Raw genomic sequence first — 26,160 nt, forward strand, 5'->3', positions numbered from 1 at the left:
AAAGCTCCCCGCAGGACCACAGAAAATGAGTAAGTAGAGTAGACTGAACTATTGTTACTACTGTTCCCAACACATCATGCCCTCCCCTAGACCAGAATCCTATTGTCACACTGTTGTCATGTAACTTTGTGGTACCTTACACCAGAGGAGGCGGAGCCTATTTCCCTGGCCCACTGATGCTGGACGTGGCCACGTGGTTTCCTTTAGTCAACAGAATGGAGACAATGGTAAACAGGATGATCATTTTGAGCCAAGGCCTTACAGGCAAAGAGTATTCTGCTGGCCTCACTTGGAATTCTGTAATCCACCATGAAAGACCATGCCCTGGGTGGCATCTGGTCCCAGAAGATGACAACTCATGAAGCAAGCCTGGACCCCCAACTGAAGCCAGCATCCCAACTAGTTCAGGAGAGCCAGGTCAGTTCAATGGAGTTCAGGCAAACCGCAACCAACCTGGAGATTCATGAGTAAAACATAAATATCTGGGTTATAAGCTATTTGTTCTGTTTCGGTTTTGGCCATGTAGCCTTATTGCCGCGATAGCTGACTGATAGCAATAGGTGAAGAAACCAGCCCAAAGAGAAAAATCTCAGCCAGGTATATAGCTTTGATGTACAAAAATACATTTATTTTCAACAATTTCAAAACCACTGTCTTTTTTTTTTTTACAGTAGAAATATTCAAATGGAACAATAAAATCAAGAACAGTATATGTACATATACTGTATATATAGACATGACTCATGCATTTGTATTCCAGTATTTAGTACAAGTATTGCAATTGTCTGCCCATTTTTAACCCTTGAAACAAAAAAGCAGGATCCCTAGAAGCACTCCTCTTCCTGATCTACGCTGTAGCCAGTCAGCCTTCTCTAGGTCACATTCTCTCAGGGTCTCACAAAGAAGGCGAACGATATCTCACAAAAATTAACAGGTACAAAATCCGGCCTTTCCTCCCATATATATATATACAGTATATCATTTTGTAAAACAAGTGTACTCAGGCTGCGCCTGAAAAGAAAACAATGCTTACGGCATGGCTTAAAGTGACCCTAGGGAACAGAAGTGGTGTGTGCGAATGGGCGGAGGGGCCAGGGGGCTGGGAACGAGAAAGCTGGCTTGGAAAGCCGCTCACCCAGAGGCAAGAACTATCTTAAGGGAACTGAAGGCAGACATTTGACTTTAAGGAAGTTGTGTACATCTGACAAGCATATAGCACAGCTTTGCTAAAATCATCTTGGACTAATATCATGAAAGGCTAGCCCCCTCTTTGGCCTGCAAGGGCTTACACAGACTCGTGATGTCGCAAATGCCCCATCCCTCCCAAGCGCTCTCACTCCTCCTGTGCCCAGATGCACTCACTAGGCCTCGCCCGAGGCTGAGGGGACTCTTCTGAGCTCAAAACAGCCCAAGAATTCTCCAGAAGGAATCCAACCAGAAAGCAGAAAAACGGTCCCTTTCTGATCCGCGGCCGAGCTTCTTTAGAGAAAACCCATTTTCTCAGGCTGATCAACATCCTCCACGCTTTCCTTTTGGAGGGGAAGCCTGTTGCCCCACCTGCGTCTCAGTTTGAAGTCTCTGGTGGGCTTCGTCTTGCAACTTCTTCCAGGTCACTGATGGCATAGAAAGCCCCCCATGTTCTAGGATGTCAGTCTACTCCTTCCTTAACGACTTGGCCCAAAGAAGCCCACCCTGCGCCCCTTTATATACATAAGTAGAAACCAGCTATGGCATGGACACAGAGATGCAAGAGTTAAGTGTGACAGACAACTGGAGAGCGTCCAGAACCCAACACGTCTAGCAGGCCTGGGGGTTGGTCAGCTCTGAGGGTGAGTGCATAAGCCAACACACACATCTTTCTTTTTTCTGTTTTCTTTTTTACTAAACATTAAATTATTTCTTAGGAAATAAAAAGCTATTTACATTGTAATTATATACAGTAAGCCATCTGTAGCCTCGCTATTGACATGCACGAGGCAGGGCCTCTTTCTCGTAAAGGTGCGCACGCTTTCTGCACCTACTTTCACTCCCCACCAACCCACCTCCTGTAGATCTAACTGGGAAATGGTCTGTGTTTTTTAGAGTGTGTGTGCTGGGGGGAGGGTGTGGGTGATGTTGCGGGGGCTGGAGGGGGGGACATGGGAGGTTAATGAGAAGCCAACTCAACTTAAAAAAAGAAAAAAAAATGAAGAGACCACGAGGAAAAGGAGTCCTCATATGGTCAGTGGCAGAATAAAGCAAGAAGGCCATGGGAAGATGCATCCTTTGCCCTTAGCACAAATACAGCCATTTATTCTTTTTGTCTCGTTTTAATCAGCTAAGAATGCCTTTTGCCTCCCAAAGCTAAGCATCTGCCTGCTATTTATGAAGGGGCCCTTGTAAACAAAAGGTAAAAAAGACATTTTCATTTTTTCCATCATAGTCATAGTGATCATCAAAAATAAAGTCAGAAAGATGGCCGACCACGTGGCTGGTTGGTATTAAACGCTAGTGCAGTTGGGGATCTCCTTTGTGCTTTCGCTGTTCGCAATGCTCACAATGCCTCCTGCGGGGGAGAGAAGACAGACAGACGGAACGAGGATGTCAGCGTCACAAGGGCAGGAATCTTGTCTGTTTTATTCACTGCTACATACCAAGCCATCTTGAACGGGTGCTCGATGGGTATCTATTAAACGGGACACCTGGCTACTCTATACTACCAGCGCATCGGCTTCCGTCACCTAGGTTTAAAGTGTCCGTTTCCCCCAGCAGCACACGAGGGGGGAGCAACGACTTGTCACCTTACACCCCACTGATGACAACACTAAGAGCCAACATGCAGTGAACACGTCCTCTGCGGCAGGCACCGGGCTAATGACACACTCTCATTTCATCATCACCACAATTTCAGAAGGTAGGTACTATTATTCCCATTTCACAGATGAGGAATGTTCTAGAGCCCTCTTGCATGTGGTTACGAATGAGGACATCTGATGCTTTTGCTTCATAGAGGAAAGGAAAAATCCCAACGGTGATGGAGAGTTGGCTTCATCCCTCCCCCACTCTGACTCCAGCACTTTCCATCCTGGTCTATTTTCAAGGGAAGGGAAAAAAAAAAAAATCTGCCACTTTCATGTGGCCACAGGCGGCAGACAAATTTTAAAACTCGATTACGTCTCTGTAGCCAGCCGTTTCCCAACCCCCTCCAGTTTGACATGAGTTGACGGACAGGCCATGTGGGCTGACTGCCCTCACGTTTGGAGGATGGAGGACACAGGAGCTTGGTGATACCTGCACACATACCTATGACCCGGGTGTCCAGCTCTTTGTCCAGCAGTTCCTCGGGCTCGGTGAAGTCACTGAGTGTGATTTTGGGGGTGTTTTCACTTTGGCTCACTGACCCAATCATCTCCTGCTCCTTGTCGTGCTGGACTTGAGCATAGATGTTAATCCAGGGGATTTTCCTACAAAAATCAGATTATGATCACAGGGTATGCCAAACTTGGGCCACTGGGAGATTCTGGGCCATAAGGGGGAGGAATAAGCTATTTATAGGACAGGCCAAACGTCTGGGAAAGGGGCTGGTCACCCAGATATTGTAGCCGTGAGGCCAAGAAACACAAGGCCAAAGACCAGATGCCCAGGGGAAGTGTAAACCACAGAACTCCCTGAAGAATGCACCTTCTTCTGGGGTAAACCAAACAGGTGTCAACAGAAGGGCAATACTGCTAAGCAGGTATGCACTAAAACCCTTAAAATACTTATCCCTCACTAAGTTTTACAAGGAGCTGGACTTTGAGAGGCATAAGATTATATCACAGTGAAAAGACATCTTTTTCTAAGGTTGCATCAAGTTAATCAATTCACATTGGTTTCCTTTATGAAGAGCCAAGAAAAAAAAGGTTTCTAGCCATTGATCCTATCTTCAGAACACCACTTGTGGGCCAAAGATCTTAAATACTTGGATAGTCAGTTTCCTCATCTGCTCCATGGGAGTAACAATAGCTTCCTTGTAGGATTGTGTAAAGGATTAAAGCAAGGATTAAGAGAAGCTAAATAATCTCCTTCAAAGACACAAAGGTTGTAGGTTTGGAAACAAGTCAGAAAGACTTAAGGTTGGAGGAGCGGCTGGTTGAGATTGGAATTTTCTTAGAGGATTCATCTTCTGACCCCTCTCCATATCCCCTGACCCACTGGCTTCCAGGCCTGTAGCCTCCTGTGAATTCCTCTCACCGAGTGCTTCTCAGATTTAATGTGCTTATTTCTCACCCGGGTTCTCGCTAACGTGCATTTGTGACTCGACAGGTCCAGACAGGATGGGGTGAAATAGTGCATTTCTGCCAAGCTCCCAGGTGACACTGAGGCTGCTGGTCTGAGCCTCAAACTTTGAGTTGCAAGAACCTAGTACATCAAACTCATCCCCACCTTGGGGACTTGAAACCAGCTGTTCCCTCTAGAACACTCTTCCTTCTACTCTTCTAATGATGGTGTCCTTTTTGTCCTTCAGAACTTGGTTCTGAGAGACTTCTGACTACCCCACCTCTCCTGTGAAAAATATAGAATTATGGGACAGTGTTTATGAAATAAATGAATAGGGTGCTGGGTTTAGGGTGATGTAAGAGGCAAGTCTGCTGACTTTGTTTCCCATGTGTGCCGAATCTATATTCTCTGTCTTCTCTGCTGTACATGCAATTTAGCACAGTGCTTGGCACATGGTTGATATTCAGTAAGTATTTGCTGAGTGAATGAACAGATGACCTCAAAACTTGTGCTCTTTCTACTTTCATATATTAGATTCTCAAACAAAAAGACCACAATTTTACCTCGGAATATTATCTCTAGAAGAGACCTCTCTTACCCCATTAAATGATGGGGAAATCAGATTAAAATCCAGACATTTCCTGAAGCTGATCACTGGCAATGATATTATTAAAACTTAAGGTATCTGACACTCACCCCAATCCAGAACATTCTGCGCATTTCTAAAGGAGAATCTCTCTGTTGCCCTACAACCAAGCAGTGCTGTTTTCAAGCTTCCACACTCCCTTCCACACTCCAACCCCAATGAGGTAGAGTATGGGAGCATTTAATGAGGTTTGCTTGTAGCTAATACATAAGATCCCAAAATAGGTAGGAAACATGGGTGGTTCCTACCACTCCTTTACATTCAGTTTTTGTTTCTTTAATGGTTTCTTTTCATACATTAAGAGAGGTGTCCTCGTGACTCCTACTGGTCTAAACCAGCTTAACATAATTTACAAGGACCCTACATGAATAGATTCTATGTGAGTCAGCAGGCTGCAGGCTCTCTAAATATGTATAATTAAAAATTCATGCTGGCCCTTACTTTCCTCTTATCTAAATAGAAATGCAACCTAACGACTTAGATTTCTTCTAATCATAAACGTACATATTACTCATGAGCGGTGGGATCAGCTGTAACATTTATTAGGTGCTGGAGGCGGTCAAACTCTCCTGATCCCACAAGTTTGTGTACTTCAGAACTGTAGCCAGAGTTCACGGCCTCCCCCTTGCTACTTCCCGAGTGATACCTGGGAGGATGTGGATAAATCTTCCCTTACAAAGATTGTTCACTTTATTTCAATCTCTAAACAACAGGCAGAAAATTCTTCAACATTTTTCAAAGATGGTTGGAAGGGATACAATTTTACGGCATCATGTGCACATTTTAAAAACTTGTCAAATTGCTTTTCATCTCTTAACACATGCACTCGAAGGATGGGAGAATATCAGACTAAGCCCCATTTTTGCAGGTAAGAAAGGTGGGAAAGAAAGAGATTTAGGGGCATCTCTTGGCCTACATATTCATATAGGTTTTAATAAGAGAAGGAAGATGGATCAACTGAGTCACCCATAAAAACTTCAGTTTCTGTTTGCTCCAGCTCTAAGTGTTAGGAGCCTGTGGGAGGAAATTTAGGTCTCTCTAAATTTCTCTGAAGCGAGTAGGCCTCAGACTGTGATGAAAGACTTGCTAAAAAAAAAAAAAAAGGCTGGAAAAACATATAAAGGCTCAAAAGTTTTCTTGGATAGCCAGAAAAAAACCCAGATCTACAGTATAGAAAGAAAGTCTTGTTAGGCAGAATTTTCAGATAATAAAAGCCATATCATAATGATTTCTAATTACTTTGTCTAAAACTTCAGAAAATAACTATCCAAGAATAAGATCAAATGTGAGAAACAGGGTGATATTTACATAAAGGAAGCTTGGGGCTCACCATAGCTCTCTTCTCTTTTCCCTGTTAAGTGACCACTTGGGGCACTGAGATTGTTTTCAGTGCCTGGCACATAGTGGGCACTCAGTAAATGTTTGTTGGATGGATAAGTGGTTTAATGAGTTAATGCTGATGATTACACAGAGACAGTGTTGAGTCTGAAAACTCAGCGTGGCCAGTGATCTGGAAACAGATACACAACTGCCCTTTTTCTAGATGTACTGAATGTTTGCTAGCCAGGTGCAGGTATTTAAATTTAAATTAATTAAAGTTAAATACAATTTAAAATTCAGTTCCTCAGTCATACTAGTGGTTACTGCATTGGGCAGTATACATTACGGACATCGCAGAAAGTTCTATTGGTGATTAAAGAAACAAAGGAGCCTCTGGGAAGCACAGATAAGAACCTGACCTTTACTCATCAGCAAGCCCGGCACCCTCCAGAGAGCCATCAAGAGAGTAACAGGTGATGGGGAGGGAAAAAAGACCAAAGAAATAAAAGAAGATCCAAGAGGACCTCAACCAAAGGGCTTTGAGCTTTGGGAAGGAAATTTCCAGAAACGGTAGCTAGAAAGGAAAAGGGAATGGATGATTGGTAAGTGTACTTAGCTGACTCTCCTGTTCATCCAGCCTGAGTGGTGTTTGTTCCCTGTGGGCCTTAGCTACACAGCTCACTGTCAGGGACACGGAAAGAGTTGGCTGATACTGGGGAACGACAGAGGTAGAATAATTCAGAGATGTCATTGCCTGGCAGAGATTCAAGAATTCCAATGTACACATTTAGAGATGCCTACATTAATAGGTTGATGTCTAGGGAGTTTAGCAGCATTTGTAAGAGAACAGAAAACTTCCTAAGTCACAGGATGTCTTGCCTTAGTTTGGAGATGCCTGACACAAATAGCTTTTTGCAGGACTTCTACTGCCCTTGTCCGGGGCAACCACGAGGTTCTAGAAGCCAAAAGGTGACAGATTTGGTTTAGTTTCTCTTCAAGCTCCAGCAACCACTGGGCTTCCCCACAATCAAACCCTTGGATGAATGAAAGTGTGCTTTGCATGTAACTGCAGTATATCCACCAATGGGCCTTGCCTTGACTAGACCGTTTCTATATGGAATCTTTGTTCTCTACTTGTGATACAAAGGTTTGTGCCCATCTTCAAAGGCAACATGGGCAGGTGGGTTCGCATGTCGTGATCCAAGAGGATATGAATTCACACATTGGTCTATTAATTGAGTAGGAAGGTAAAACTCTGTCCTGATATGGAGGGTGTTGAAGGCTCCCCGCTAGTTTGGTGATGCTGAGATGAATATTGAGGAAAACCCGTGTTCTGAAGCCTGAGCTACCCAAACAGAGGGCAGCGAATGAGGTCTGGGGGAGAGGGTGGAGCACAGCACCTTTACAACTGATGGCTTTCACAATCTAAAAGCATGACCTTCAGTATCTAGAAAGACTCCCAGGACCAAGTTTTGCTTTCAGAATGATTAATGATATTTTTACTTTAACCAGTCTTTGTATGAAGCACATTTCTGTGCCACTGATAGGATTTTTTGAGCGCCTACCATGTGCCGTGTTGGGACACAGAAGCCACCTTTGGACGTCATGTTCTCTGTTATCTAAAATAGCTTAGTGTTGTTGATTATTTAGTATGTACCAGGTATAGATGTTATTATATTTAAACTGCACAGTAAGAGGCGCCTGGGTGGCTCAGATGGTTAAGCGTCTGCCTTCAGCTCAGGTCATGATCCCAGGGTCCTGGGATCGAGCCCTGCGTCGGGCTCCCTGCTCAGTGGGGAGTCTGCTTCTCCCTCTCCCTCTACTGTTCCCCCTGCTTGTGCTCTCTTGCTCTGTCAAATAAATAAATAAAATCTTAAAAAAAATAAATAAACTGCAAGTAAGCCTATTAAGTATTGTCTTCTCCATTTTACAGATAAAGAGATGAAGGCTTAGGGAGGCAGATTCAATTGCCCAAAGCTACAAATGCTAAGTTAAAACTGGGGGTCTGTCTCATTGCAGAGTTCATACTCTGAACCGGGACACCTCTTGGTAGAAGCTTATTCAAATAATGGTACAGAATTATTGACTTCAATTTCATGTTTTAATAAGAATCCTGTTGTGTCACCCCTCCTGTGGCCTTCAAACATAATTTCTGAATACATGTGAAGTTTAGTTTTCCTGATCAATTGCCCTTTAGAAACAGGAAAAAGAGGGAAAGGGTAAAGGTTGAATATTTTCAGCATGCAAATTTACACAGACCAGTAGCTGCAACACAAGATAGGAAAGTGTGTGTGTGTGTGTGTGTGTGTGCACGTGTGCATGCATGCTCGTGTGTGGGTCCATGTGTGCTCCAGATTTCAGCTGCATTTGGTCTACTTAACCACCCTAAATGGGTGGTAAGCTGTAGAAAAGATCTCCTGAATATCCAAGACCTTACTTTAGAAATTTAGGTGAGGTTTGAAAATTCTCTCCACTTCTCTTAAAGAGAATAAATTGATTTCATAGGCTATCCCTTATTTTCCTAACTCAATATACCTATAAATTGGATAGAGTTCAGATTCTTAAACCCATTTATTCCTTGACCCTCAACCATTCCTGCTTTCCCCCAATGCCAAACAGAGCTTCAAAGAGAATTAATTTCACCTATGTGGGATGAGTTTAGCAATGTTGGCTATAGGAAGAATCAGCTCCCAAGAATCCAGCTTCAATATCAAAATTGAGTGAGAGTAGCACATACCTTTTAAACTTGTAGATTAGAAACACAGCCAGGCCAACAAACACCACTGACAAGAGCATAAGCATGGCCGAGCTGCTGTGCCCAGCACTGGAGTCCACCAACGGAGCTAGGAGGAAAAAGCAGATGGCTCACTTGGAAGCCACTAGATGGAGGGAGTTCCCATTGGAGAAAGGAGGCCAGCTGATGTCCCATCCTTATACCCAGTCTCCAACTGCCCTGTACTGTGTGCTCTCAGGAAGCTTGGTTTCAATGATGAAAATAGTATCCTCAATCACAGCTTCTTAGGACAAGTAAACTCCTCTGCTCTGCCTGGAGAAACTTACTGTTCTTGGTGTAAACTGAGTAATGTGTATCTAGCTAAGGGGAGTAGAGAAGAGGGGCTTGAGTGCTCTTTCTCTTAGAAGGCCTGAGTACCTGTCAACATAATTACAGGTGGCCCATTGGGAACTTTGGATTAAATATTGATGCAATGTTTCATTCTCTTCCTTTACACCATTCTGTGAAAACACTGCTGGGTGGGCACATTTAGAACCTCCCCATCTGAAAAGTCCTATATTAATAAGAGATATTTAGCAAATAGGCTCTCCTGGAGAGCCGGTAGAGGATGCCCAATGGGACATACATTTTCAAATTCCTTTTACAAATCAATCACTAGAGCTGATCTCTGTATCAATTTAGATTTACCTGTTGTAAATCAAAACGAGTTTTAAAGTTATCTCTTGTGGCCTCCCAACCAAGATTCATGGAATCGGAGAATTGTAGAAATTAAGACACCCTGAGGACTACCCACTATAATCCCGACTGTTGTGGATAAAAACAAATAAACAAACAAACAAAAAACAATTAAGTCAAAGCCCAAGGAAATTGTAGATTTTCCCCCAAGGTCATCCAGAGATTCAATAGCAAAGCCACTTCTAATGAAGTCTTCTTGCCACCTCAACAGGAAGCCCCAAGAAAGTTGTGATTAATCTTTCGTAACCATCACTACACACAAGAGCCCTGCCCACAAACCTATTTTCAGGCCTTTGTGGAGAAGTGTCTGCTAATGATCTCCTCCCTTTTCTCCCCAGGATAATAGATCACCATCCCCATTTCCCCCTGGATCCCAGCAGGCACTCACCTAATGTCAGCTGTGTGACAAACACAATAACTTGAACCCCTGGCTTCAGCTCAAACTGCACCAAGTTTTGGTTTAGAGCATTAAACAGCATCTCTACAATCTGGAAAAAAAAAAAAAGAGAGAGAGAGAGAGGTGCACAGGAAGACATGACATGAGACAGTCCTGCCTCGTGGAGCAAGAAACCAGGGTCAAGAGGCAAACAGTGACCGAGTTCAGTGAGGAGACAGGATATTGGGACATCTTCATCAATCTGGTTCTCACAGGCCTCGGAGCCCTGCGAGGCCAAGGAAGTAGTTGGTGTTATTCGCTTACCCTGGAGAGCAGAGTGAGACAGAGAGAGGTATGTCCAAAGTCACTCAGTGAATTACAGTTGATAACAGACATCGATGTTTCATTCAATCCCTGGTTCAGTGCTTTTTCATCCATGCCTTTATAACTCACCGTAGCACAACCTATTGTGGTTTCCAATGAAAGGACATCAACCCATCATTAGTTCTTTAATCTAATGAAGTAACACACACAGGGTAGAGCGGCCCCTGCCAGGATGAAAGCCGGGATGTACATCCCCAGCCCACTCCTCTGCTTTGTCTCTTTTGGAGACAATGGGAGGCAGACATCAAAGCGGCAGCGGCCTTCTTTTTATGGAATAATTTTTCCTCTTTACTTTACCCGCCAAGTCTCGGAACACATAACATCGATTTAATCACTCTGTAATTCCCACATGAAAGCTGCGGCCGACTTGGGCTATGGTCCCTAACTCTTATCTGGCTGTACGCGCCTTAATATCACAGCTGCTATTCATCACCGTAATTACCTATTTATCTAAACGGATGGATATTGTAGCTTCCAAATATAGTTCACACATGCCACTTGCTATTTCAGAATGAAGAGGTCTTGTAAAAGTGATGCGTGCATTGAGAAGCTGAATTTATTTCTGGCCAACTTGGGTGTGCAGCCCTGCACTGCGAGGATCGGCTTCATTTTCCAGAGGAACGGACTGTGACGGGTCTCTGCTGCCTGAGGAGGACTGTGGTCGGCCGTGGGGATGAGGTGGCAGCCAGGTGAGTATCGGAGGGACACGGAAGATGTCTGCACAATGACTGCCTTGTGTGGGAGCAGATGTGTGCTTCGTGTCGACGTTGAGAAGCCTCAAACTCACTTTTTCTACCCCTCCTGACTTAGCGTCACAGGAAGGCAGGGAAGCGTGAGGCAGAGCACAGCCCATGAGAGCCCAGCAGGAGCAGGGAGTGAGAGAGGGAGAACCAGCTCCTTGACTTCCGGGACGGCGTGCCCATCACAGGAACCACACGCCCATTCGATGAGGACGGTAAACCACAGTCCCTTTGGACATGCTGTTTCCTTAGCCAAAACGCAATGAAGCAATCCATCTCTCTCCACAGAAACACGTCTAAAAGCAGCTCATTTTCTCTCCTGAAGCAGAACTTAAATTGACCGGGATCTTTAAGGACAAGAAGCCTATTTTCCCAGAAACATACAGGGACACTCAGATCCCTCCTTCTCTCTCTCCTGTGTCCCCTCCCCCCTCACCCCCCATGGGCAGGTCACTGGGCAGGAGACCTGAGGAAGTTGCGGGAATGCCAACTGCTGGAATGAGTGCTTCTGGGATGTCTTCCCTTCTTGTGTGCCGAATGCTCCAGTCTGCGTGCACCTGGGCATCTTCTGGGCAAGCCTGTTGTTTCTCACAGCCCTGGGTGCTGGACAGACGGACAGGCCGCTGGGCCAATGGGAGGAAGCTCCCCTCCCCTTGCAGCAGGAGGTGAGGTTGTGTGCCCTTGGACTGGGAGGTGCAGGCAAGCACCCCCGCCAAGCGTTCCCTCACTTACTTGTTCCAGGTCCTCTTCGTTGCCTTTCCTCCTCTCAGTCAAGTTCTTGGGGGGAAGGATGAAGAGCTCTGCTGAAGTGGGGAGGCCAGGGAACACGGCCACCAGGATCTGGTCTTCTGGGACACCAGTCACCTGCAGAGAACACAGAGTGAAGCTGTGGGGGAGCCAGCCTCCCCGAGTCCATGACAAGGAGCAGAATACGCCCGGGGGTAAGGCTCACTTACACAAATGTGCTGCCTTACACGACCTGGGAGGCATGGGGCCCAGTATATACCCAGGCTTCCTTTCTGTTTCCCCATAGAGGGACTAGGATTGGTCTCACTACCTCCCCTGGCTCTTACATACATTTTTACTGAAACTAAAATACTACAGTGATTTTCAAAATAGCATTTGCTAGGAACACTGTCTAAGGCCCCTCCCATATTTTCCATTTTTTCTGCACGGAGAGGACTAGAGCTTCTGGCAAAAGCACGAACGTACTGGCTGCCAGCAAGGAATAAGAGGTTACAAGCAAACGTGGGGAAATGCAAATTTAAAAAAGAACAAGACAAGCAGCACGATTTTCACTTACTAAAGCAGGATTTTTGTATTAAGTTAAAATTGCTAATATTGGTGAGGCTTCAGTTAAGAGGCTCTCTCATTTGTGGCTGGGCTCACTAAAAATCAATGCACATTGCCAATTTGCTTTTCAAAAGACTTACTTTAAGGCCATAAAAATATTCAGAGCCTTCATTCAGTAACTGTGACTTGGAGTGTTTGTCCTAAGGAAATGATCCAAAATATAGAAAAAGCCACATACAGGAAGAAAAACATTATTTATAATAGCAAATAAAGGGGGAAAAACTCAAATATGCAAAAACTTAAGTAAATAATGGTATAATCACCCGATAGAATGTTATTTTACCATTACGATGATAATTAGTACAGTCAGCCAACATGGAAAAACACTTATGATAGCTGCATTCTGATCTATTTCCTTACATTCCTTTGGTTACAACCCTATAAAAATAAAAATGTGTAAGAGTAAAAAAGCAAAATAAAACACTAAAAGTTGTGTTAAGATGCTGAGATCATGACTGAATTTTTTTCTATTCCTTAGTGTTTAGTAAAAGGATTATATTGCTTTTTGATAAAAACTTAAAAGGAAGCTTCTGTCTGGAGGTAAATTCCTAAAGCAAACAAGAGTCTGAGTCACCCCTCACCCCTTGTAAAGAGTATGGTTATTCTTCCTTATGTGTCTCCTGAAGGTCTTTTATCCAGAACCCCTCCTCTTCTTCTGCCAATTCAAATAGGGTAGCTTCTGATTTGGCGGAAATACCTGCTTCCTCCAAGAAGTCTCCCCTGACTATCTCCACTTGCAGTGACCTCCTCCATGTTAGTCTCTCACACCAAGCACTCCCAGATACCATGTCTACCACATTTCAGGGACTTAGATCATCTTGGCTGTGACATGAATGTATCTGGCTGATATAGTCTTTTCTCTGATAGGTTCTTATGAATGTTTACCCAAACATTCCTGGGGGTCTTTGTGGCTATCTCACTGTTCTGAAGATGCTTGCACAGAGTAGAGATTCAATAAACAGTTGCTGGATTGAATAGAAGTTGGGGAGTTGTTTCCCATCCACTTAGCTCTGATTCCTATTTGGGACTAGGCTCACAGATTGGAGTCCATTCTCAGGGACATGATAACAGTGAGAGCACCAACTGGCAGAGAACTAACAAGTAGCATTCAGAAGCCTGAAAAGTCCACCAAACACAGAGGATCCCTGGGAACTGGCTTTGCCAGATGCCTTGGTTTCCTGATGGAAGGCATGATCCCAAGTAGCTGGAAGTCTTGGTGCTCAAGTCTATGGGGCTAGAAGGTCTCATCCCTCATCCTAACCAGCCAGGGGAAGCAAGTCTCTGGAGACCATTCTGAAGGGCAAAGCACAGAGAAGCACCCAGTGGAGTGAAGGGGGTAAGGCTGTGAGCACCATTGTTAGGCTGACCCTTCATTCCAGGGAATAGTGGTCTCGGGGTCGGGGGGGAGGGGTCAGTCAGTTAGCAACCTTGGAGGGACTCTGGAGCTGTCTAGATTCACTTAATCCCATCCAAAGGGACACTTGAGAGACAGGTCCTCATGAGATTTAAGGCCCAGGCATCAACTGACATGGCTGATGATTATTATTTATTAGAATTATTATTATAATTATCAAGTCATTTATTAAAAAGCTAGTATGTTTTTAATAAACACAATCATGCAAAATATACACAATTCTGGATGTTTCACAGTCACAGGGCATATTAAGAGCCGTCACATTTCCATCCCTTTCTATGAATAATCTTTTTGTAAAAAGATTTAAGATGAAGATCATCTGGTAGACAACTCCCCACAGGAATGCTCTCTTGAATCACTCTCTTTTCCTTCTTCTTCTTCTTTTTCTTTTCTGTCAGCTCCTTTTCCAGGTCCTTCTCTGGATCATCCTCCTCTGCCTTAGGGAGCATCAGTGTTCATGTCTGCCCTGCCCCCCACCCCCTGGGGGTGGTCTAATCGCCTCCACAGTCTCAGGTCCCACATCTCTGCCTTTGTTCAGGGAACATCCACTTGACCTTCAGATCCATATTTTCAATTCCCCTGATTTTCTTCCCAACTGTTCCTCATGTGCTCCAAACTCACATAAAAAAAAAAAATCACATCATTGGGGCGCCTGGGTAGCTCAGTCAGTTAAATGTCCAACTCTGGATTTCAGCTCAGGTCATGATCTCAGGGTCATGAGATTGAGTCCTGCATCAGGCTCCATGCTCAGCGGGGAGTCTGCTTGTCCCTCTCCCTCTGCCCCTCCCCGCCATTCGCTTGCTCTCAATCCCTCTCTCTCAAATAAATAGACAGACAGATAGATAGATAGATAAATAAATAAATAAATAAATAAATAAATAAATAAATAAATAAATAATAATCACACCATCACTGCTCCTCAAGCATGTTTCTCTGACATGGTCCAACAAAGGGTGAGGCCATATCCTCCCTGCTCTGGAATCAGAAAGCTTCTCTTCTTCTCATTCCCACTACATACATACTATTAGTCACCAATTCTACCATTCAACTTCCCAAGTAACCTTTGACTCTTTCCTCTTCGAGATCTTGTTACCTCTGGTCTGGAGAACTGCAGTAGTCTTTCAACTGGTCACTTTTTGTGAAATTTCTCCCCCACTCTATTCACTTCCCACCTCAGCAGCCCATCCTCTGTACTGTTACCAGAATGGGTGTCTGAATATAAATCTATTGTCAGCATTTTTTCCTTAAATTAAGAAAGCATTTTTCCAATTCCCAGTGCTTACTGGGCATCAAGTCCAGCTGCACCGGCCTTACAATTTGTAGAATGCCTACACTAGACTCTGCCATTTCCCCAATATGTTGTGTTCTTTCAGTAGTCCATGGCTTTGCACACACTGTTCGTTCTACATGAAAGACACCATCCTCTTTCTGTTAACTGTCATGTATCCTTTAAAACTGAGCTCAAGTATTCCCTGCAAAGACTATCGTAATAGCTCACAAATATTTAATGAATCACAAATAATGTGCTAAGCCTGCATTCCCTGGATAGAGTGAATCATACTTTTCTCCATGCTCCATGCTGGCCATGCCTCTGCCATAGAACTAGTCACATGTTAGACTCACCTCTACATTTGAAAACCCATGCTGCATTTGTCATTATGTTTTAGTGCCTTGTTCTGAGCAAAGGGTTAATAAAACCCTTTCAAAGCTTTCTAAGGCCAATCTGACCATGGGTTAACCCTAGAACTCTACCACCTTGATGGCATGTTCTGTTTTCTGGCCTGTAGCCTTCGGACTGTCATGTATAGTCAATGGTGGTCTTGTGAGTCTGAATACCTGGTTAAGAAACCCCCTTGGTGGGCAAAGAACAAGCCTAGTGAATGAGATTTGTATAGACTCAATGAGTGCTCCCTCCATTAGTTCATTAAAGGGGTCCAGCTCTTGTCTTAGAAAAATTCAGTATAAAGATAGGGCTAATTCTCATCCCTAAACACTGGTTCCTGTCTGTCTGTCTCTCCCCCCACCCCCCTTCCCTCCATCCTTCCTTCACCCTCCTCATTCTTATCTCTCTTTTGACAGAGAGATAATCCTTATATAACTGTAGGATGATGCTTTTAACCCATGAAAATTTATTCTGGATAGACCATTTGGTTCTTTCCTTTACCTAATAACATGTAAGCAAAGATAAAGCCGACTTACTTTAACCAAAGCTCTCTTGATGACACTGCCAATATCTTGCCTCCACTCAGGAATGTCAGGGTTGTGGTAATCCAGGTTTGGAGAGAATGACAAGAGTTGGGACTGGAAATATTCTGCAAGGACAGAGGGTGTGTGAGTGGGGCGGAGAGAGGGGTGGCGGACTAGCAGATGCCATAACCACTGTGCTTGAGGGAAAGGGTCCACTCTTCCATGTGGCCTCAGCTAAAATCCCTTCCTCTTGGCGTGTTTCTTGGCTTCTGAAAGAAGGTGGGATTTGGTGACTGGAAGGGGATTTATGCTCCTACCATGTAGGAGTTCCTTGCATCTTAAGCCCTTCTTCTGGCAAAAGAATATTACTTGCAATGAAAGATAAGTATGAAACCCCAGAAGAAGGAGGTTATTTGCTACTCGTGATACTATCATGCGAAGCCAATGATAAAGTTTTGACAAACTGGGCTTCGTTGGAAGGGGGCCTTGCCACTTGTCCTCCCCTTGGTTCCTCTGACCTTCCTCCTAGAAACTATCTCAGAGGATCAGATCGAAATCCTGTGTGTAGGGTGTGGGTAATGTTCAGTTTCTTGACCCGGCTGGTGGGTACACACATCTGTTTACTTTGTGGTAAGTCATGAAACTAAACACTTGTGATGTGTGCACTCTTCTGCATTAAATTTACACTTCAGTAAAAATGTTTGCTTGAAAAAAGTCCTCCAGGTACCTGATGCAAGAGCCAGAGTATCAAATTTGCAGAAATGTAGGAAAAGGTGCTCACCTGACGTGAGGCTGAAGAAATATGTTCTGAGTCAGAGGATCACATACCTTAGTACAACTTTTTTAGAAAGCCCCAGGTATAGTGGCAGTCTTTAGGGGCCTGGGGGAGGTTGTGTGGGATGGTGCTCGGAGCAAAACTTGATTTAAAATAAATTTAATAATTAGGAGTGTTTTTCCGGATTGGAACAGGATAGCGGCCTTACCACTCTTCTTTCTATTTCTGCCCTCATATTCTTAGCCTTACTCTTGAGCCTTTGCAGCCAAGGATGTTAGAATTTTCCAACAATCGGAATATGTACTTCATCTCAGTAACTCAGCCTTTAGTTCTGCAGGGTCAGGGAACCATGGCTCCTCTTTTGAAATCACTGGTCCCCATGGTCACAGAGGGTCAGTGCTGCATACATATCGTAGATACCTCAGCAGGACATCGGATCTAGATGCTTCTATGATAGTCTTTCTAGTTTAGCAAACTTCAACTTATGATAAGTGTTTGTCTAATGAGACCCCATCAGGATGTGATACAGATACATCTTAGGGAATAACAGATGCTTGTCTATGCCCATGTGTGCCAGTTTCTCTTACAGCCTCAGTGTCTATTCAGGAACAAGGTAGAAAGTATGTTTGGAAAATTCTGGTTGACCTACATAATTTTCCCCTAGCCTGGGGAATTGCCAAAGCAGTCAGGGGTTGCCATGAGGGTAGGCAAAGGGGATTGGTTGGGCCGGAGGGAGCATCACAGAACAACTTTCAGAGCTTACCGTGCACAGCAATGTCTTTTGTGTCCTGGATAAGGGCATTCCCAGCAGCCACCTGGACAGTGATGGTGTTGGTGCCTTCGGCCAGGAACGTGAAGGAAATGCTGCTGTCCAAGGTGATGAGGGGCTAAAAGACAGAAGGAGAAATACTCATTTAGTCCTCTGTGGGATATCAGATTTGCTTCCTTTCTTACAAATCTCAGACTGTCACAAATCTGCATGGTATTTGTGTGTCCCCAAGGGATCCTAACTTGAAACAAGAAAAAAGAAAATGTCTTTTCATAGCTTTCAAAAACTGTGATTATATCCAGTATCCAGGAAGAGTATTAATATCCTTGTAATACACTGTAAAATGTAATCCCAAAAGATGAAGATAAGACTGGACACTCTGGATTTTGCAAGTCACTCTGTTCCTTCTCCTGGAGCAAAGTAGAAGCAACATTTGTAACCTATTCCAGCTGGCTCTGGGAATAGATCATTTATTTTTCTTCTCCTCCAATATTCTGTGTCACTTACATTTCCTCCTGTATTCCACTGGACTACAAGACCTTTCAGAGAGGTGGTCACATTTTATTTACTTCTGTCTCATCCATCCTGGCACATTACTTTCATATAGTAGAATATATATGTTAGTTGGATGCATGGTCCAATAACTGGCATTTTGCTTTATTATATCTGTGTTTTCCATTGCAAAGCATTTCTAACATTTTAAGTAGGTTGGAAAATAATAAACATACACATCTGTGACCGTTTTAATTCTTTTTTTCTTTTTCTGCTTTATTTTCCTGATCACAACATATACAGGTTTCCCAAGGATAGAGAGAAACAGAATATATTACTTTCCTGAGGATTAGGACCTTGATAAAAGCAGGTGCTTCTGGGATAGAAGAATGCAAATCCTGAGGTTGAAGAGTCATTATTCAGGGGTCATCTTAAGGCCTGTGCCCTTCCAAGTTCCTGTTGTTTGCAAGGTACGACATAACAGTAGGAAGCTGCTCTAAGGCAGCTCTTAAAGAGATGTTACAAGCACAGATGAGCAGACTCCCTCTCCTCTTTGTGTGTCAGGACAGCCATGGGATGGAGACCAAGAAGGTAACCGTTAGGGGAGGCACAGAACAGCTCTTGAAGGGCATGGGTATGGGCCTGCACTCAGGCACTCCTGACTGAACACGGCCTAGACGTGTGTGCCAGAGTCCTGCAGAGGCTCAAAGGTGTGGCTTTCAGACAGCGTCCCTGCTGCAAGACTAGAATTGCTTTCTAGCTCAGACTTTCCAACTGGGCCTCTGAAACCTAATTTGATTTCTTCTGCTTTAAAATGCCAGAGTTGGGCACCTGGGTGGCTCAGTTGGTTAAGTGACTGCCTTCGGCTCAGGTCATGATCCTGGAGTCCCAGGATCGAGTCCCGCATCGGGCTCCCTGCTCGGCAAGGAGTCTGCTTCTCCCTCTGACCCTCCTCCCTCTCATGCTCTCTGTCTCTCATTCTCTCTCTCTCAAATAAATAAAATCTTTAAAAAAAATAAAATAAAATAAAATAAAATGCCAGAGTTAGGCTACCATTGTACCACAAGTATTATGCCAAGTGAAATAAGTCAGTCAGAGAAAGACAAATACCATGTGATTTCATTCATATATGGAATTTAAGAAACAAAGCAAATGAGCAAAGAGAGGAAAAAGAGAGAGAGAGAGAGGCAAACCAAGACACAGACTCTTACCTGCAGAGAACCAACTGATGGTGACCAGAAGGGAGTGGGGGTGGCGGGAGGGTTGGGTGAAATAGATGATGGGGATGAAGGAGGGCACTTGCGGTGATGAGCACCGGGTGATGTATAGAAGTGTTGAATCACTGTATTGTACACCTGACACTAATATTACATGGTATGTTAACTAACCGGAATTTATTTATTTATTTATTTAGATTTATTTATTCACTTATTTGAGAGAGAGAGAACATGAGCAGAGGGGAGGGGCAGAGGGAGAGGGAGAAGCAGGGTCCCCGCTGAGCAGGAAGCCAGATGTGGGGCTCAATCCCAGGACCCAGAGATCATGACCTCAGCTGAAGGCAGACGCTTAACCCACTGAGCCACCCAGGCGTCCCTAACTAACTGGAATTTAAATAAAAACTTTAAAAAATAAAATAAAATAAAATTCTGTAGCTCCCTTATTTTATGACCAGGCTGATAGCTGGAGTTGGTTGGGCAAGATGAGAGATATTGCATGTGACATACCTTCTTCTCTGCTACATGAAAGAAAGCAGTGAGTATAGAAAGGAGGGCACTTGTGTTGAGCACTGGGTGTTACAGGTAAGGGATCAATCAGTAAGTTCTACTCCTGAAACCAATATTACACTATATGTTAACTAACTAGAATTTAAATAAAAATTTGAAGAAAAAAAAAAAGAAAGAGAAAACAGTCTTCCCTTTAACTAAGGGCAGAACCCAGAGTTCAAGTATTCTTAAGGCTCAGTGACAGTACACACAAGGGTGTGGCCTTCTGAATTCAACAACGAATGAGTTGCAAATAGGTTCTGTGATGTACATCAACTCCCATGGGCTGATAGTGGCTGTTCAGTGTCCTGTGTTGAGAAGGAAGCTGAAGTCAAGTTGGGTTCAGCATACCAATGTTGGCCATAGCAATGGAATAATGTGCCACAGAATTGCCATTTCTAGTGTAATAAGAACAAAGACTTGAAATGCTGGCTTTATTCAGTTGCTATTGTAATAAATTACCTTGGGCAAAGTAGACCCGATTTCTAGCCTTAGTTCTTTATCTGTTACATGAAGGGTTTGTGTTGAAAGAGCTGTGAGCACTTACTCAGCAATCGGAATATACAGGATTGATGAATGGCTTGAGGCAAACTTTCTAGTCCCTACTGGTCAACCCATTCAATCTTATCTATTAGGAGACCTTCAGTTGCTTCATTACCTAGTCATATTCTTTGGAATGAAAATGAGATACCACTTATACCCAACAGAATAGCTAAATTTTCTTTAAAAATGATAATATAAAAGATGATTAAGGATGCAGAGCAACTGGAACTCTCATACATTTTTTGGTGGGATATGAAATGATACCACCACTTAGGAAAAAGTTTAGTTTTACAAGAAATTGCAATAATTTTTCCAAAGTAGATGTACCATTTTATATTTTATGACTTAGCAATTGCAGTCTTGAGAATTTAGTCAAGAGAAAAGAAAACATATGTCCACAAACCAACAAAAATGTTCATGGAAGCTTATTTGTAACAGCCCCAAACTGAAAACAGCCCAGGAATTCATCAATAGGAAAATGAATAAACAAGCCATAGTATATCCATACAATGAACACAAAAGAAAAAAAAAAGATACATACAATAGTATGGATAAATCCCAAAACTATAAGAAGCAAAACAAGCCTTACATAAAATAATTCATATGGTATAATCATATATATGAAGTTCTAGAACAGGCAAATCTAATCTATGATAGAAAAAAAGGAGTGGCTGATTTTGGGGATTGGGGTAAGTATTGATTGAGAAAGGGAATGAGAGAACTTTCTGGAGTGATGGTAATAAATATTTTGGTGTATATATGTATATCTATATATATAGAGAGAGAAACAGGGAGAGAGACAGAAAGAGAGAGAGAGAGACAGGAGTTTAGGTTACATGTGAATGCCTTTGTCAAAACTCAGGAAGTGCACACTTTGGATTTGTGCATTTCATCATTGATACCACCATGGGGAAAAAAGTGTAAGCAAATACTGAATCCTAGTCAATAATTTGCAAGCTGAAGCATTTAGCACAGAGTATATTGTTGTCTAAAATTTGAAATGGGTGAAAAAATTAAGATTAACTGATGGGTGGACAGAACAGATAACCAGACATGTGATAAAACAAAAATAGTAAATGTTAATGGTAGACTACAGATGGTGGGTATATAGATATGCACTCTAGAATTATTTCAACTTTAGTGTATGTTTGAAGTTTTCCATAATAAAATGTTGGGACAGAAAACATGAAAGAAATAATCAATGTGATTTTATTTTTCCTGATTCTATGAGTGACTCTCTCTGACCATGGCCATATTCCATTGTCCTCCATTTTAGTTCCCTGCCCTCAGCTGTCATCTTCCCACCTCTCACCAGCAGGCAGTTTTCTCCCTTGACAGTTGTCTCTTCATGAAACCTTCACTACTTCCATGTCATCTTCTTCAGCTCTTAGTGGTCCATGTGCCCCCCCCCCTTTCTCTGCACTCTTGTAGCCTTAGACTTGGGTATTGGTACTCTGCCAGTCAAAGGAATCACTTTTTTTTTTAAGATTTATTTATTTATTTGAGAAAGAGAGAGAGAACAGGGTAGGGAGGGGCTGAGGGAGAGGGAGAGAGAATCTCAAGCAGACTCCCCACTGAGCATGGAGCCCAATGCGAGGCTCCATCTCACAACCCCGAGATCCTGACCTGGGCTGAAATCAAGAGTTGGACACTTAACCAACTGAGCCACCCAGGCGTCCCTAAAGGCATCTCTTTTGAGAGGAGTGGAATTCTTCTTGTTCCTGCAGATTTGCTCTTCCCTCCATCTGGCTGCTTCCCTAGGAGATCCAGGAGCCAAACAAGGGTGCAGGGCTGCAGGACAAAGGGGATGCCATCTGTGGTGGGAGGGAGCGTGCCATCCTATCAGCCAGTCAGGGCTCTGAGTCACAGTAAATGCTGAATGGGAACACTTGGTCCCCAGGTGGCAGACCACAGGCTTCCATGCAAGAGACAGGAGCTAATTTTGTTTTCCAAATTGCCTTTGTTGTTCATCAACTGATATGGCATCATGGCTGATTTCACCTTCCTTGCAAAGCTGGAACACTCAACAGTATTCCTGAGTTCTTTGTTGGCCACCAATACCTAGTGCATAATGCTAAATTAAATCAAGTATTTTAAGGTTCATTTACTAAATCTATTAGGCAAGCAGACACATTTATTAAGCCAGACCTCTGTTAATTCAAGCAAATTGGCCTTTCAGAGCTTTATAAATCCAACAGGCAGCTGATTGACTTCTCTGTCTCTGTACTTTGTCCAAGCTGCAGGGCCAGCCCACGGTGAGACTCCTTGGAATAATACCTTATTCCCTGCCTAGGTTGTGGGTTACATTCCTGCCCACAGAGAATCCCTTATGTGCAACAGGTCACATATTATCCACTGAGCCCAGAAAGATACTGACAAAGCTCTGGGTGACTATTTAGTTATGGGATTTCCACTTGACTAATGGAACAAGGAGCTTCAGGGAAATCTCTGAATGCAGCCTACACCAGTTCCCAGACGCTGTAAGTCAAGTTAATACTGAACATTATAAAACCTCCACAATCTAATTGTATCCCTTGCTAAAAGCTGCCATTCCCAAATTGGACAGACTATGCTATCACTATGCTTGCCTTACTTAAAGCCTTCAGCAGATTATACAGTTACATGTAAAAAAAGTGGAAAAGGCAAGATACATAATGGTGGATATACTATGATTAGAACTATGTAAAACAACCTGAAATATATATACAAAGACCAGAATGAAACAAAGCAAAAGGGTATCTACAGATGGGTTATGGCTTTGGGATTAATGTGAAAATTCATAGTTATGGGAAAAAATCCCCTCAAACCTTCACACACACATACACACACTCAGACATATATCCAAAAGCTCATCAAAAGTTTAAAGTATCACTGTCCATGAATCTGGTTCTATCTTCTGTCATCCTATAATAAATATGAACTTCAAACAAAAATCATCATTTATGCCACTCGAAGCCACCTGTTATGTATCCCCCCTACCTTTCAGTTTTTTCTCTAAATTTCTGCCCAAATGAATCCTCTGTTTTGTCTGAATCTGTCTATACAGAACACAACCATGCCTTACCTTTCCATACAAATCTCTTTCCCTTCCTTTGCCTCAATTCTACTGTTTTTTCAATGCCAGGGTAAGACCAACTTCATCCATGAGTCACTCCATGATCAGCAAGGTGTGCATCCATCACCATCTAGGCTGCTTGACTGGTCCAGTAACATTACATTCCTACCACCATATCTTAGAGTACCTATAACTTCATATTCTCAAATAGATTATTTCTTAAAGGAAACAGATGGAATTTGCACTGATTTGTAGTCCTCACAACATCTAGCACAAAATATGGGCTCTTGAAAAAGAGCCACAGAGCTACTGATGCAATTTCACATCTCCCCTGATAGGTCTGTAGGCATATGAGACTATTATTGGATTAGGAATGCTTGCTCTCTTCTATTTACTTATAGATCACAGTTGTTCACCATCACTGCATTTGTGTCCATCATGCCTTCTCACTTGGACTATAATCTTCTTGAAGGTAGGGACAATGTTGTATGTGCTCCTCTATTCCAGAGAGCACCAACTGAAGGGCTAGATATAAAGGCAGGGGTGAATTAATTCTTCTTGAGAACTTGATTTAATTCAACCATCTGGGTGAACCTGCCCACTTCTCTTAGTCACAACACACACAACACACACATGTGCGCACACACACACACACACACACACCCCATAAAACATTACTTTCCAAGATTATTAGCCTAAGTGTTTTCTCTGAAAAATGGGATAATTTCTCCATCAGTAATGTCCTAATGATTATATTAAATAATGTGTACGAAGAGCCTCCTACAAAGCAGAAGTAGGAATAAATGCTCAAAATTAGCTTTTATAGATGTTTGCTACTCAAAGGGAACTAAAATAGCTCCAAAATCAGAGTGCTCACCAGAACACTCAAAGACCCTCATTAATTTGCTAGTCAAATATGGTGCTCATTGGATCAATTATTGGGCAATGAGGTCATCTTGATGTGTTTCTGGTATGGTGCTGGCAAAAAGCACTGAAAATACACCTTGTTCAACTGGACCAAATAACCATTCTTCGAGGTGGGAGAGAAACCTATAGAACCAAGTCAGATACACCATCGAGATGTAGATGCCATTGATGTAAATGATGAGCACGATAGTGACTAATATTTTCAAGTGCTTAGATTCTAAGCACATCTAAGTTACTAATATTTACTATTACTAATTACTACTTGTTTACTATTAGTTACTAATAGTTATTGATGTTATTATTCTGACATTATAATGACCAAAACTGAGGTTCAGAGAAATTGCATGATTTGATTAAAGGTACACTGCAAAAAGAATCTGAGTCTGGACTGCAACCCAGATTTATCTTATTTCAAAACTACTCTATGCTGGGTATTTGTGCAGCACTTCATGCTCAAGCTTATAGATGGGAATTCCTAACTGAAGCAATATGTCAGGTCATCATCAAACCAAACCAAACCAAAACAAAACAAACTATAATGCCATTCTGTAATTTAAAATTTCCTCACTTAATATGACATATTATAGATAAGCTAGATAGATATTTCAAATAATAATTCAGTGATGTTCGTGGATTAGATATTAGTATCCTTGCTCTACCCAAAGAAAAAAACACTGAGATTTAGATCAGGTGATTTGTTCAAGTGAACACAGATAATCATTAGAGAAATAGAAACTTGACTCTGCAGTCACTTTATCTACTTCTGTGTTTATTTATCAAAATTTATTGGGTACTAATCTAGTAAGGGTCTTAAAATTCAGGTCTTAGAATACTAAAGAAAAACAAAACAAAACACAGAAAGGGGAAAAATGGCACTGTAGAGAAATGCTGTGTCTCTGGCTCCTCGTGGGTTCTGAGGAGCCCACTGTGTCGACAATGGCCAATAACTGCCCTCCTTGTGCACAGGAGCCTCAGTAAAGTTCAACAGGTAAATGAACACTTAACAGAAAAAAATTCCCTGGCTGGACAGCCAAAAGTTCTCAGCAGAGAAATGAACTTAAAATCCTGTTTCTAATTTTCTCCTCCCAAATGATTTTCTCTTTTTTCATTCACCATGTATGCATGCAGGATTTTAGGGTCTGTAACCTCTGGAAGACAAACACAGTGATGCAGCTAAAGCATCCTTGGGCTGGGGGTGGAGCATGGTGGCTGGGAGTCAGGAGACCGGGTTCTACAATTAACCAGATGTTTGACCTTGGGATGCTCATCTCACACAGGGAGCTTTACTTCTCTAATGTACCAAATGGGGATCTTAATAACCAACCTCTGTATCGCTTGTCCTGGTGAATAATAAATTCAGAAATGCAAAAGCATTGTAGCCTATACTAAGAAACTGACTTGAAAGTATACAGCATCAACAATTCAAACAGAAAAGGGTCCCTTGGGTCCATAAGTGTAGTTCTTTTGTCAACCCATCCTAACTCCCAGTTTTTATATCAAAATTAAAAGCATCCATTTAGTGAGTACCTAGTGTGTGCCAGGGAGATATATAGCATCTCACTAGATTTCACAACAGCCAAAATGATACAGGCATTATCCTCTCCAGTTTGTGTTGAGTGAATTAAATTTTAGGTCAAATGACTTCCTCAGGTTCACACAGCCAGCAATGTTACTGTGACCCCAAGGTCCATGTTTTCACCACCATATC

The 26,160-nt window shown here is 42.8% G+C and overlaps 1 protein-coding gene across 1 annotated transcript in view; it reads right to left on the reverse strand.

Annotated features, from left to right (window-relative positions):
• Positions 1-611: 611 nt before the first annotated feature.
• The window catches only part of SORCS3 (sortilin related VPS10 domain containing receptor 3), a 575,638-nt gene continuing 550,089 nt past the window's right edge, over positions 612-26,160 (reverse strand). The window contains exons 21-27 of the mRNA XM_081823577.1: positions 17,667-17,790; positions 16,141-16,253; positions 11,907-12,038; positions 10,063-10,162; positions 8,943-9,048; positions 3,283-3,443; positions 612-2,545 (exon numbers count right to left, since the gene is read on the reverse strand). Coding sequence (XP_081679703.1) covers positions 2,481-2,545; positions 3,283-3,443; positions 8,943-9,048; positions 10,063-10,162; positions 11,907-12,038; positions 16,141-16,253; positions 17,667-17,790 — 801 coding nt within the window. The 3' untranslated portion in view covers positions 612-2,480. The remainder of the gene's footprint in view (positions 2,546-3,282; positions 3,444-8,942; positions 9,049-10,062; positions 10,163-11,906; positions 12,039-16,140; positions 16,254-17,666; positions 17,791-26,160) is intronic.

The sequence above is a fragment of the Leptonychotes weddellii genome, chromosome 6 (assembly GCF_054177405.1).
Source record: "Leptonychotes weddellii isolate Sample4059 chromosome 6, ASM5417740v2, whole genome shotgun sequence".
Taxonomy (NCBI): Eukaryota; Metazoa; Chordata; class Mammalia; order Carnivora; family Phocidae; genus Leptonychotes; species Leptonychotes weddellii.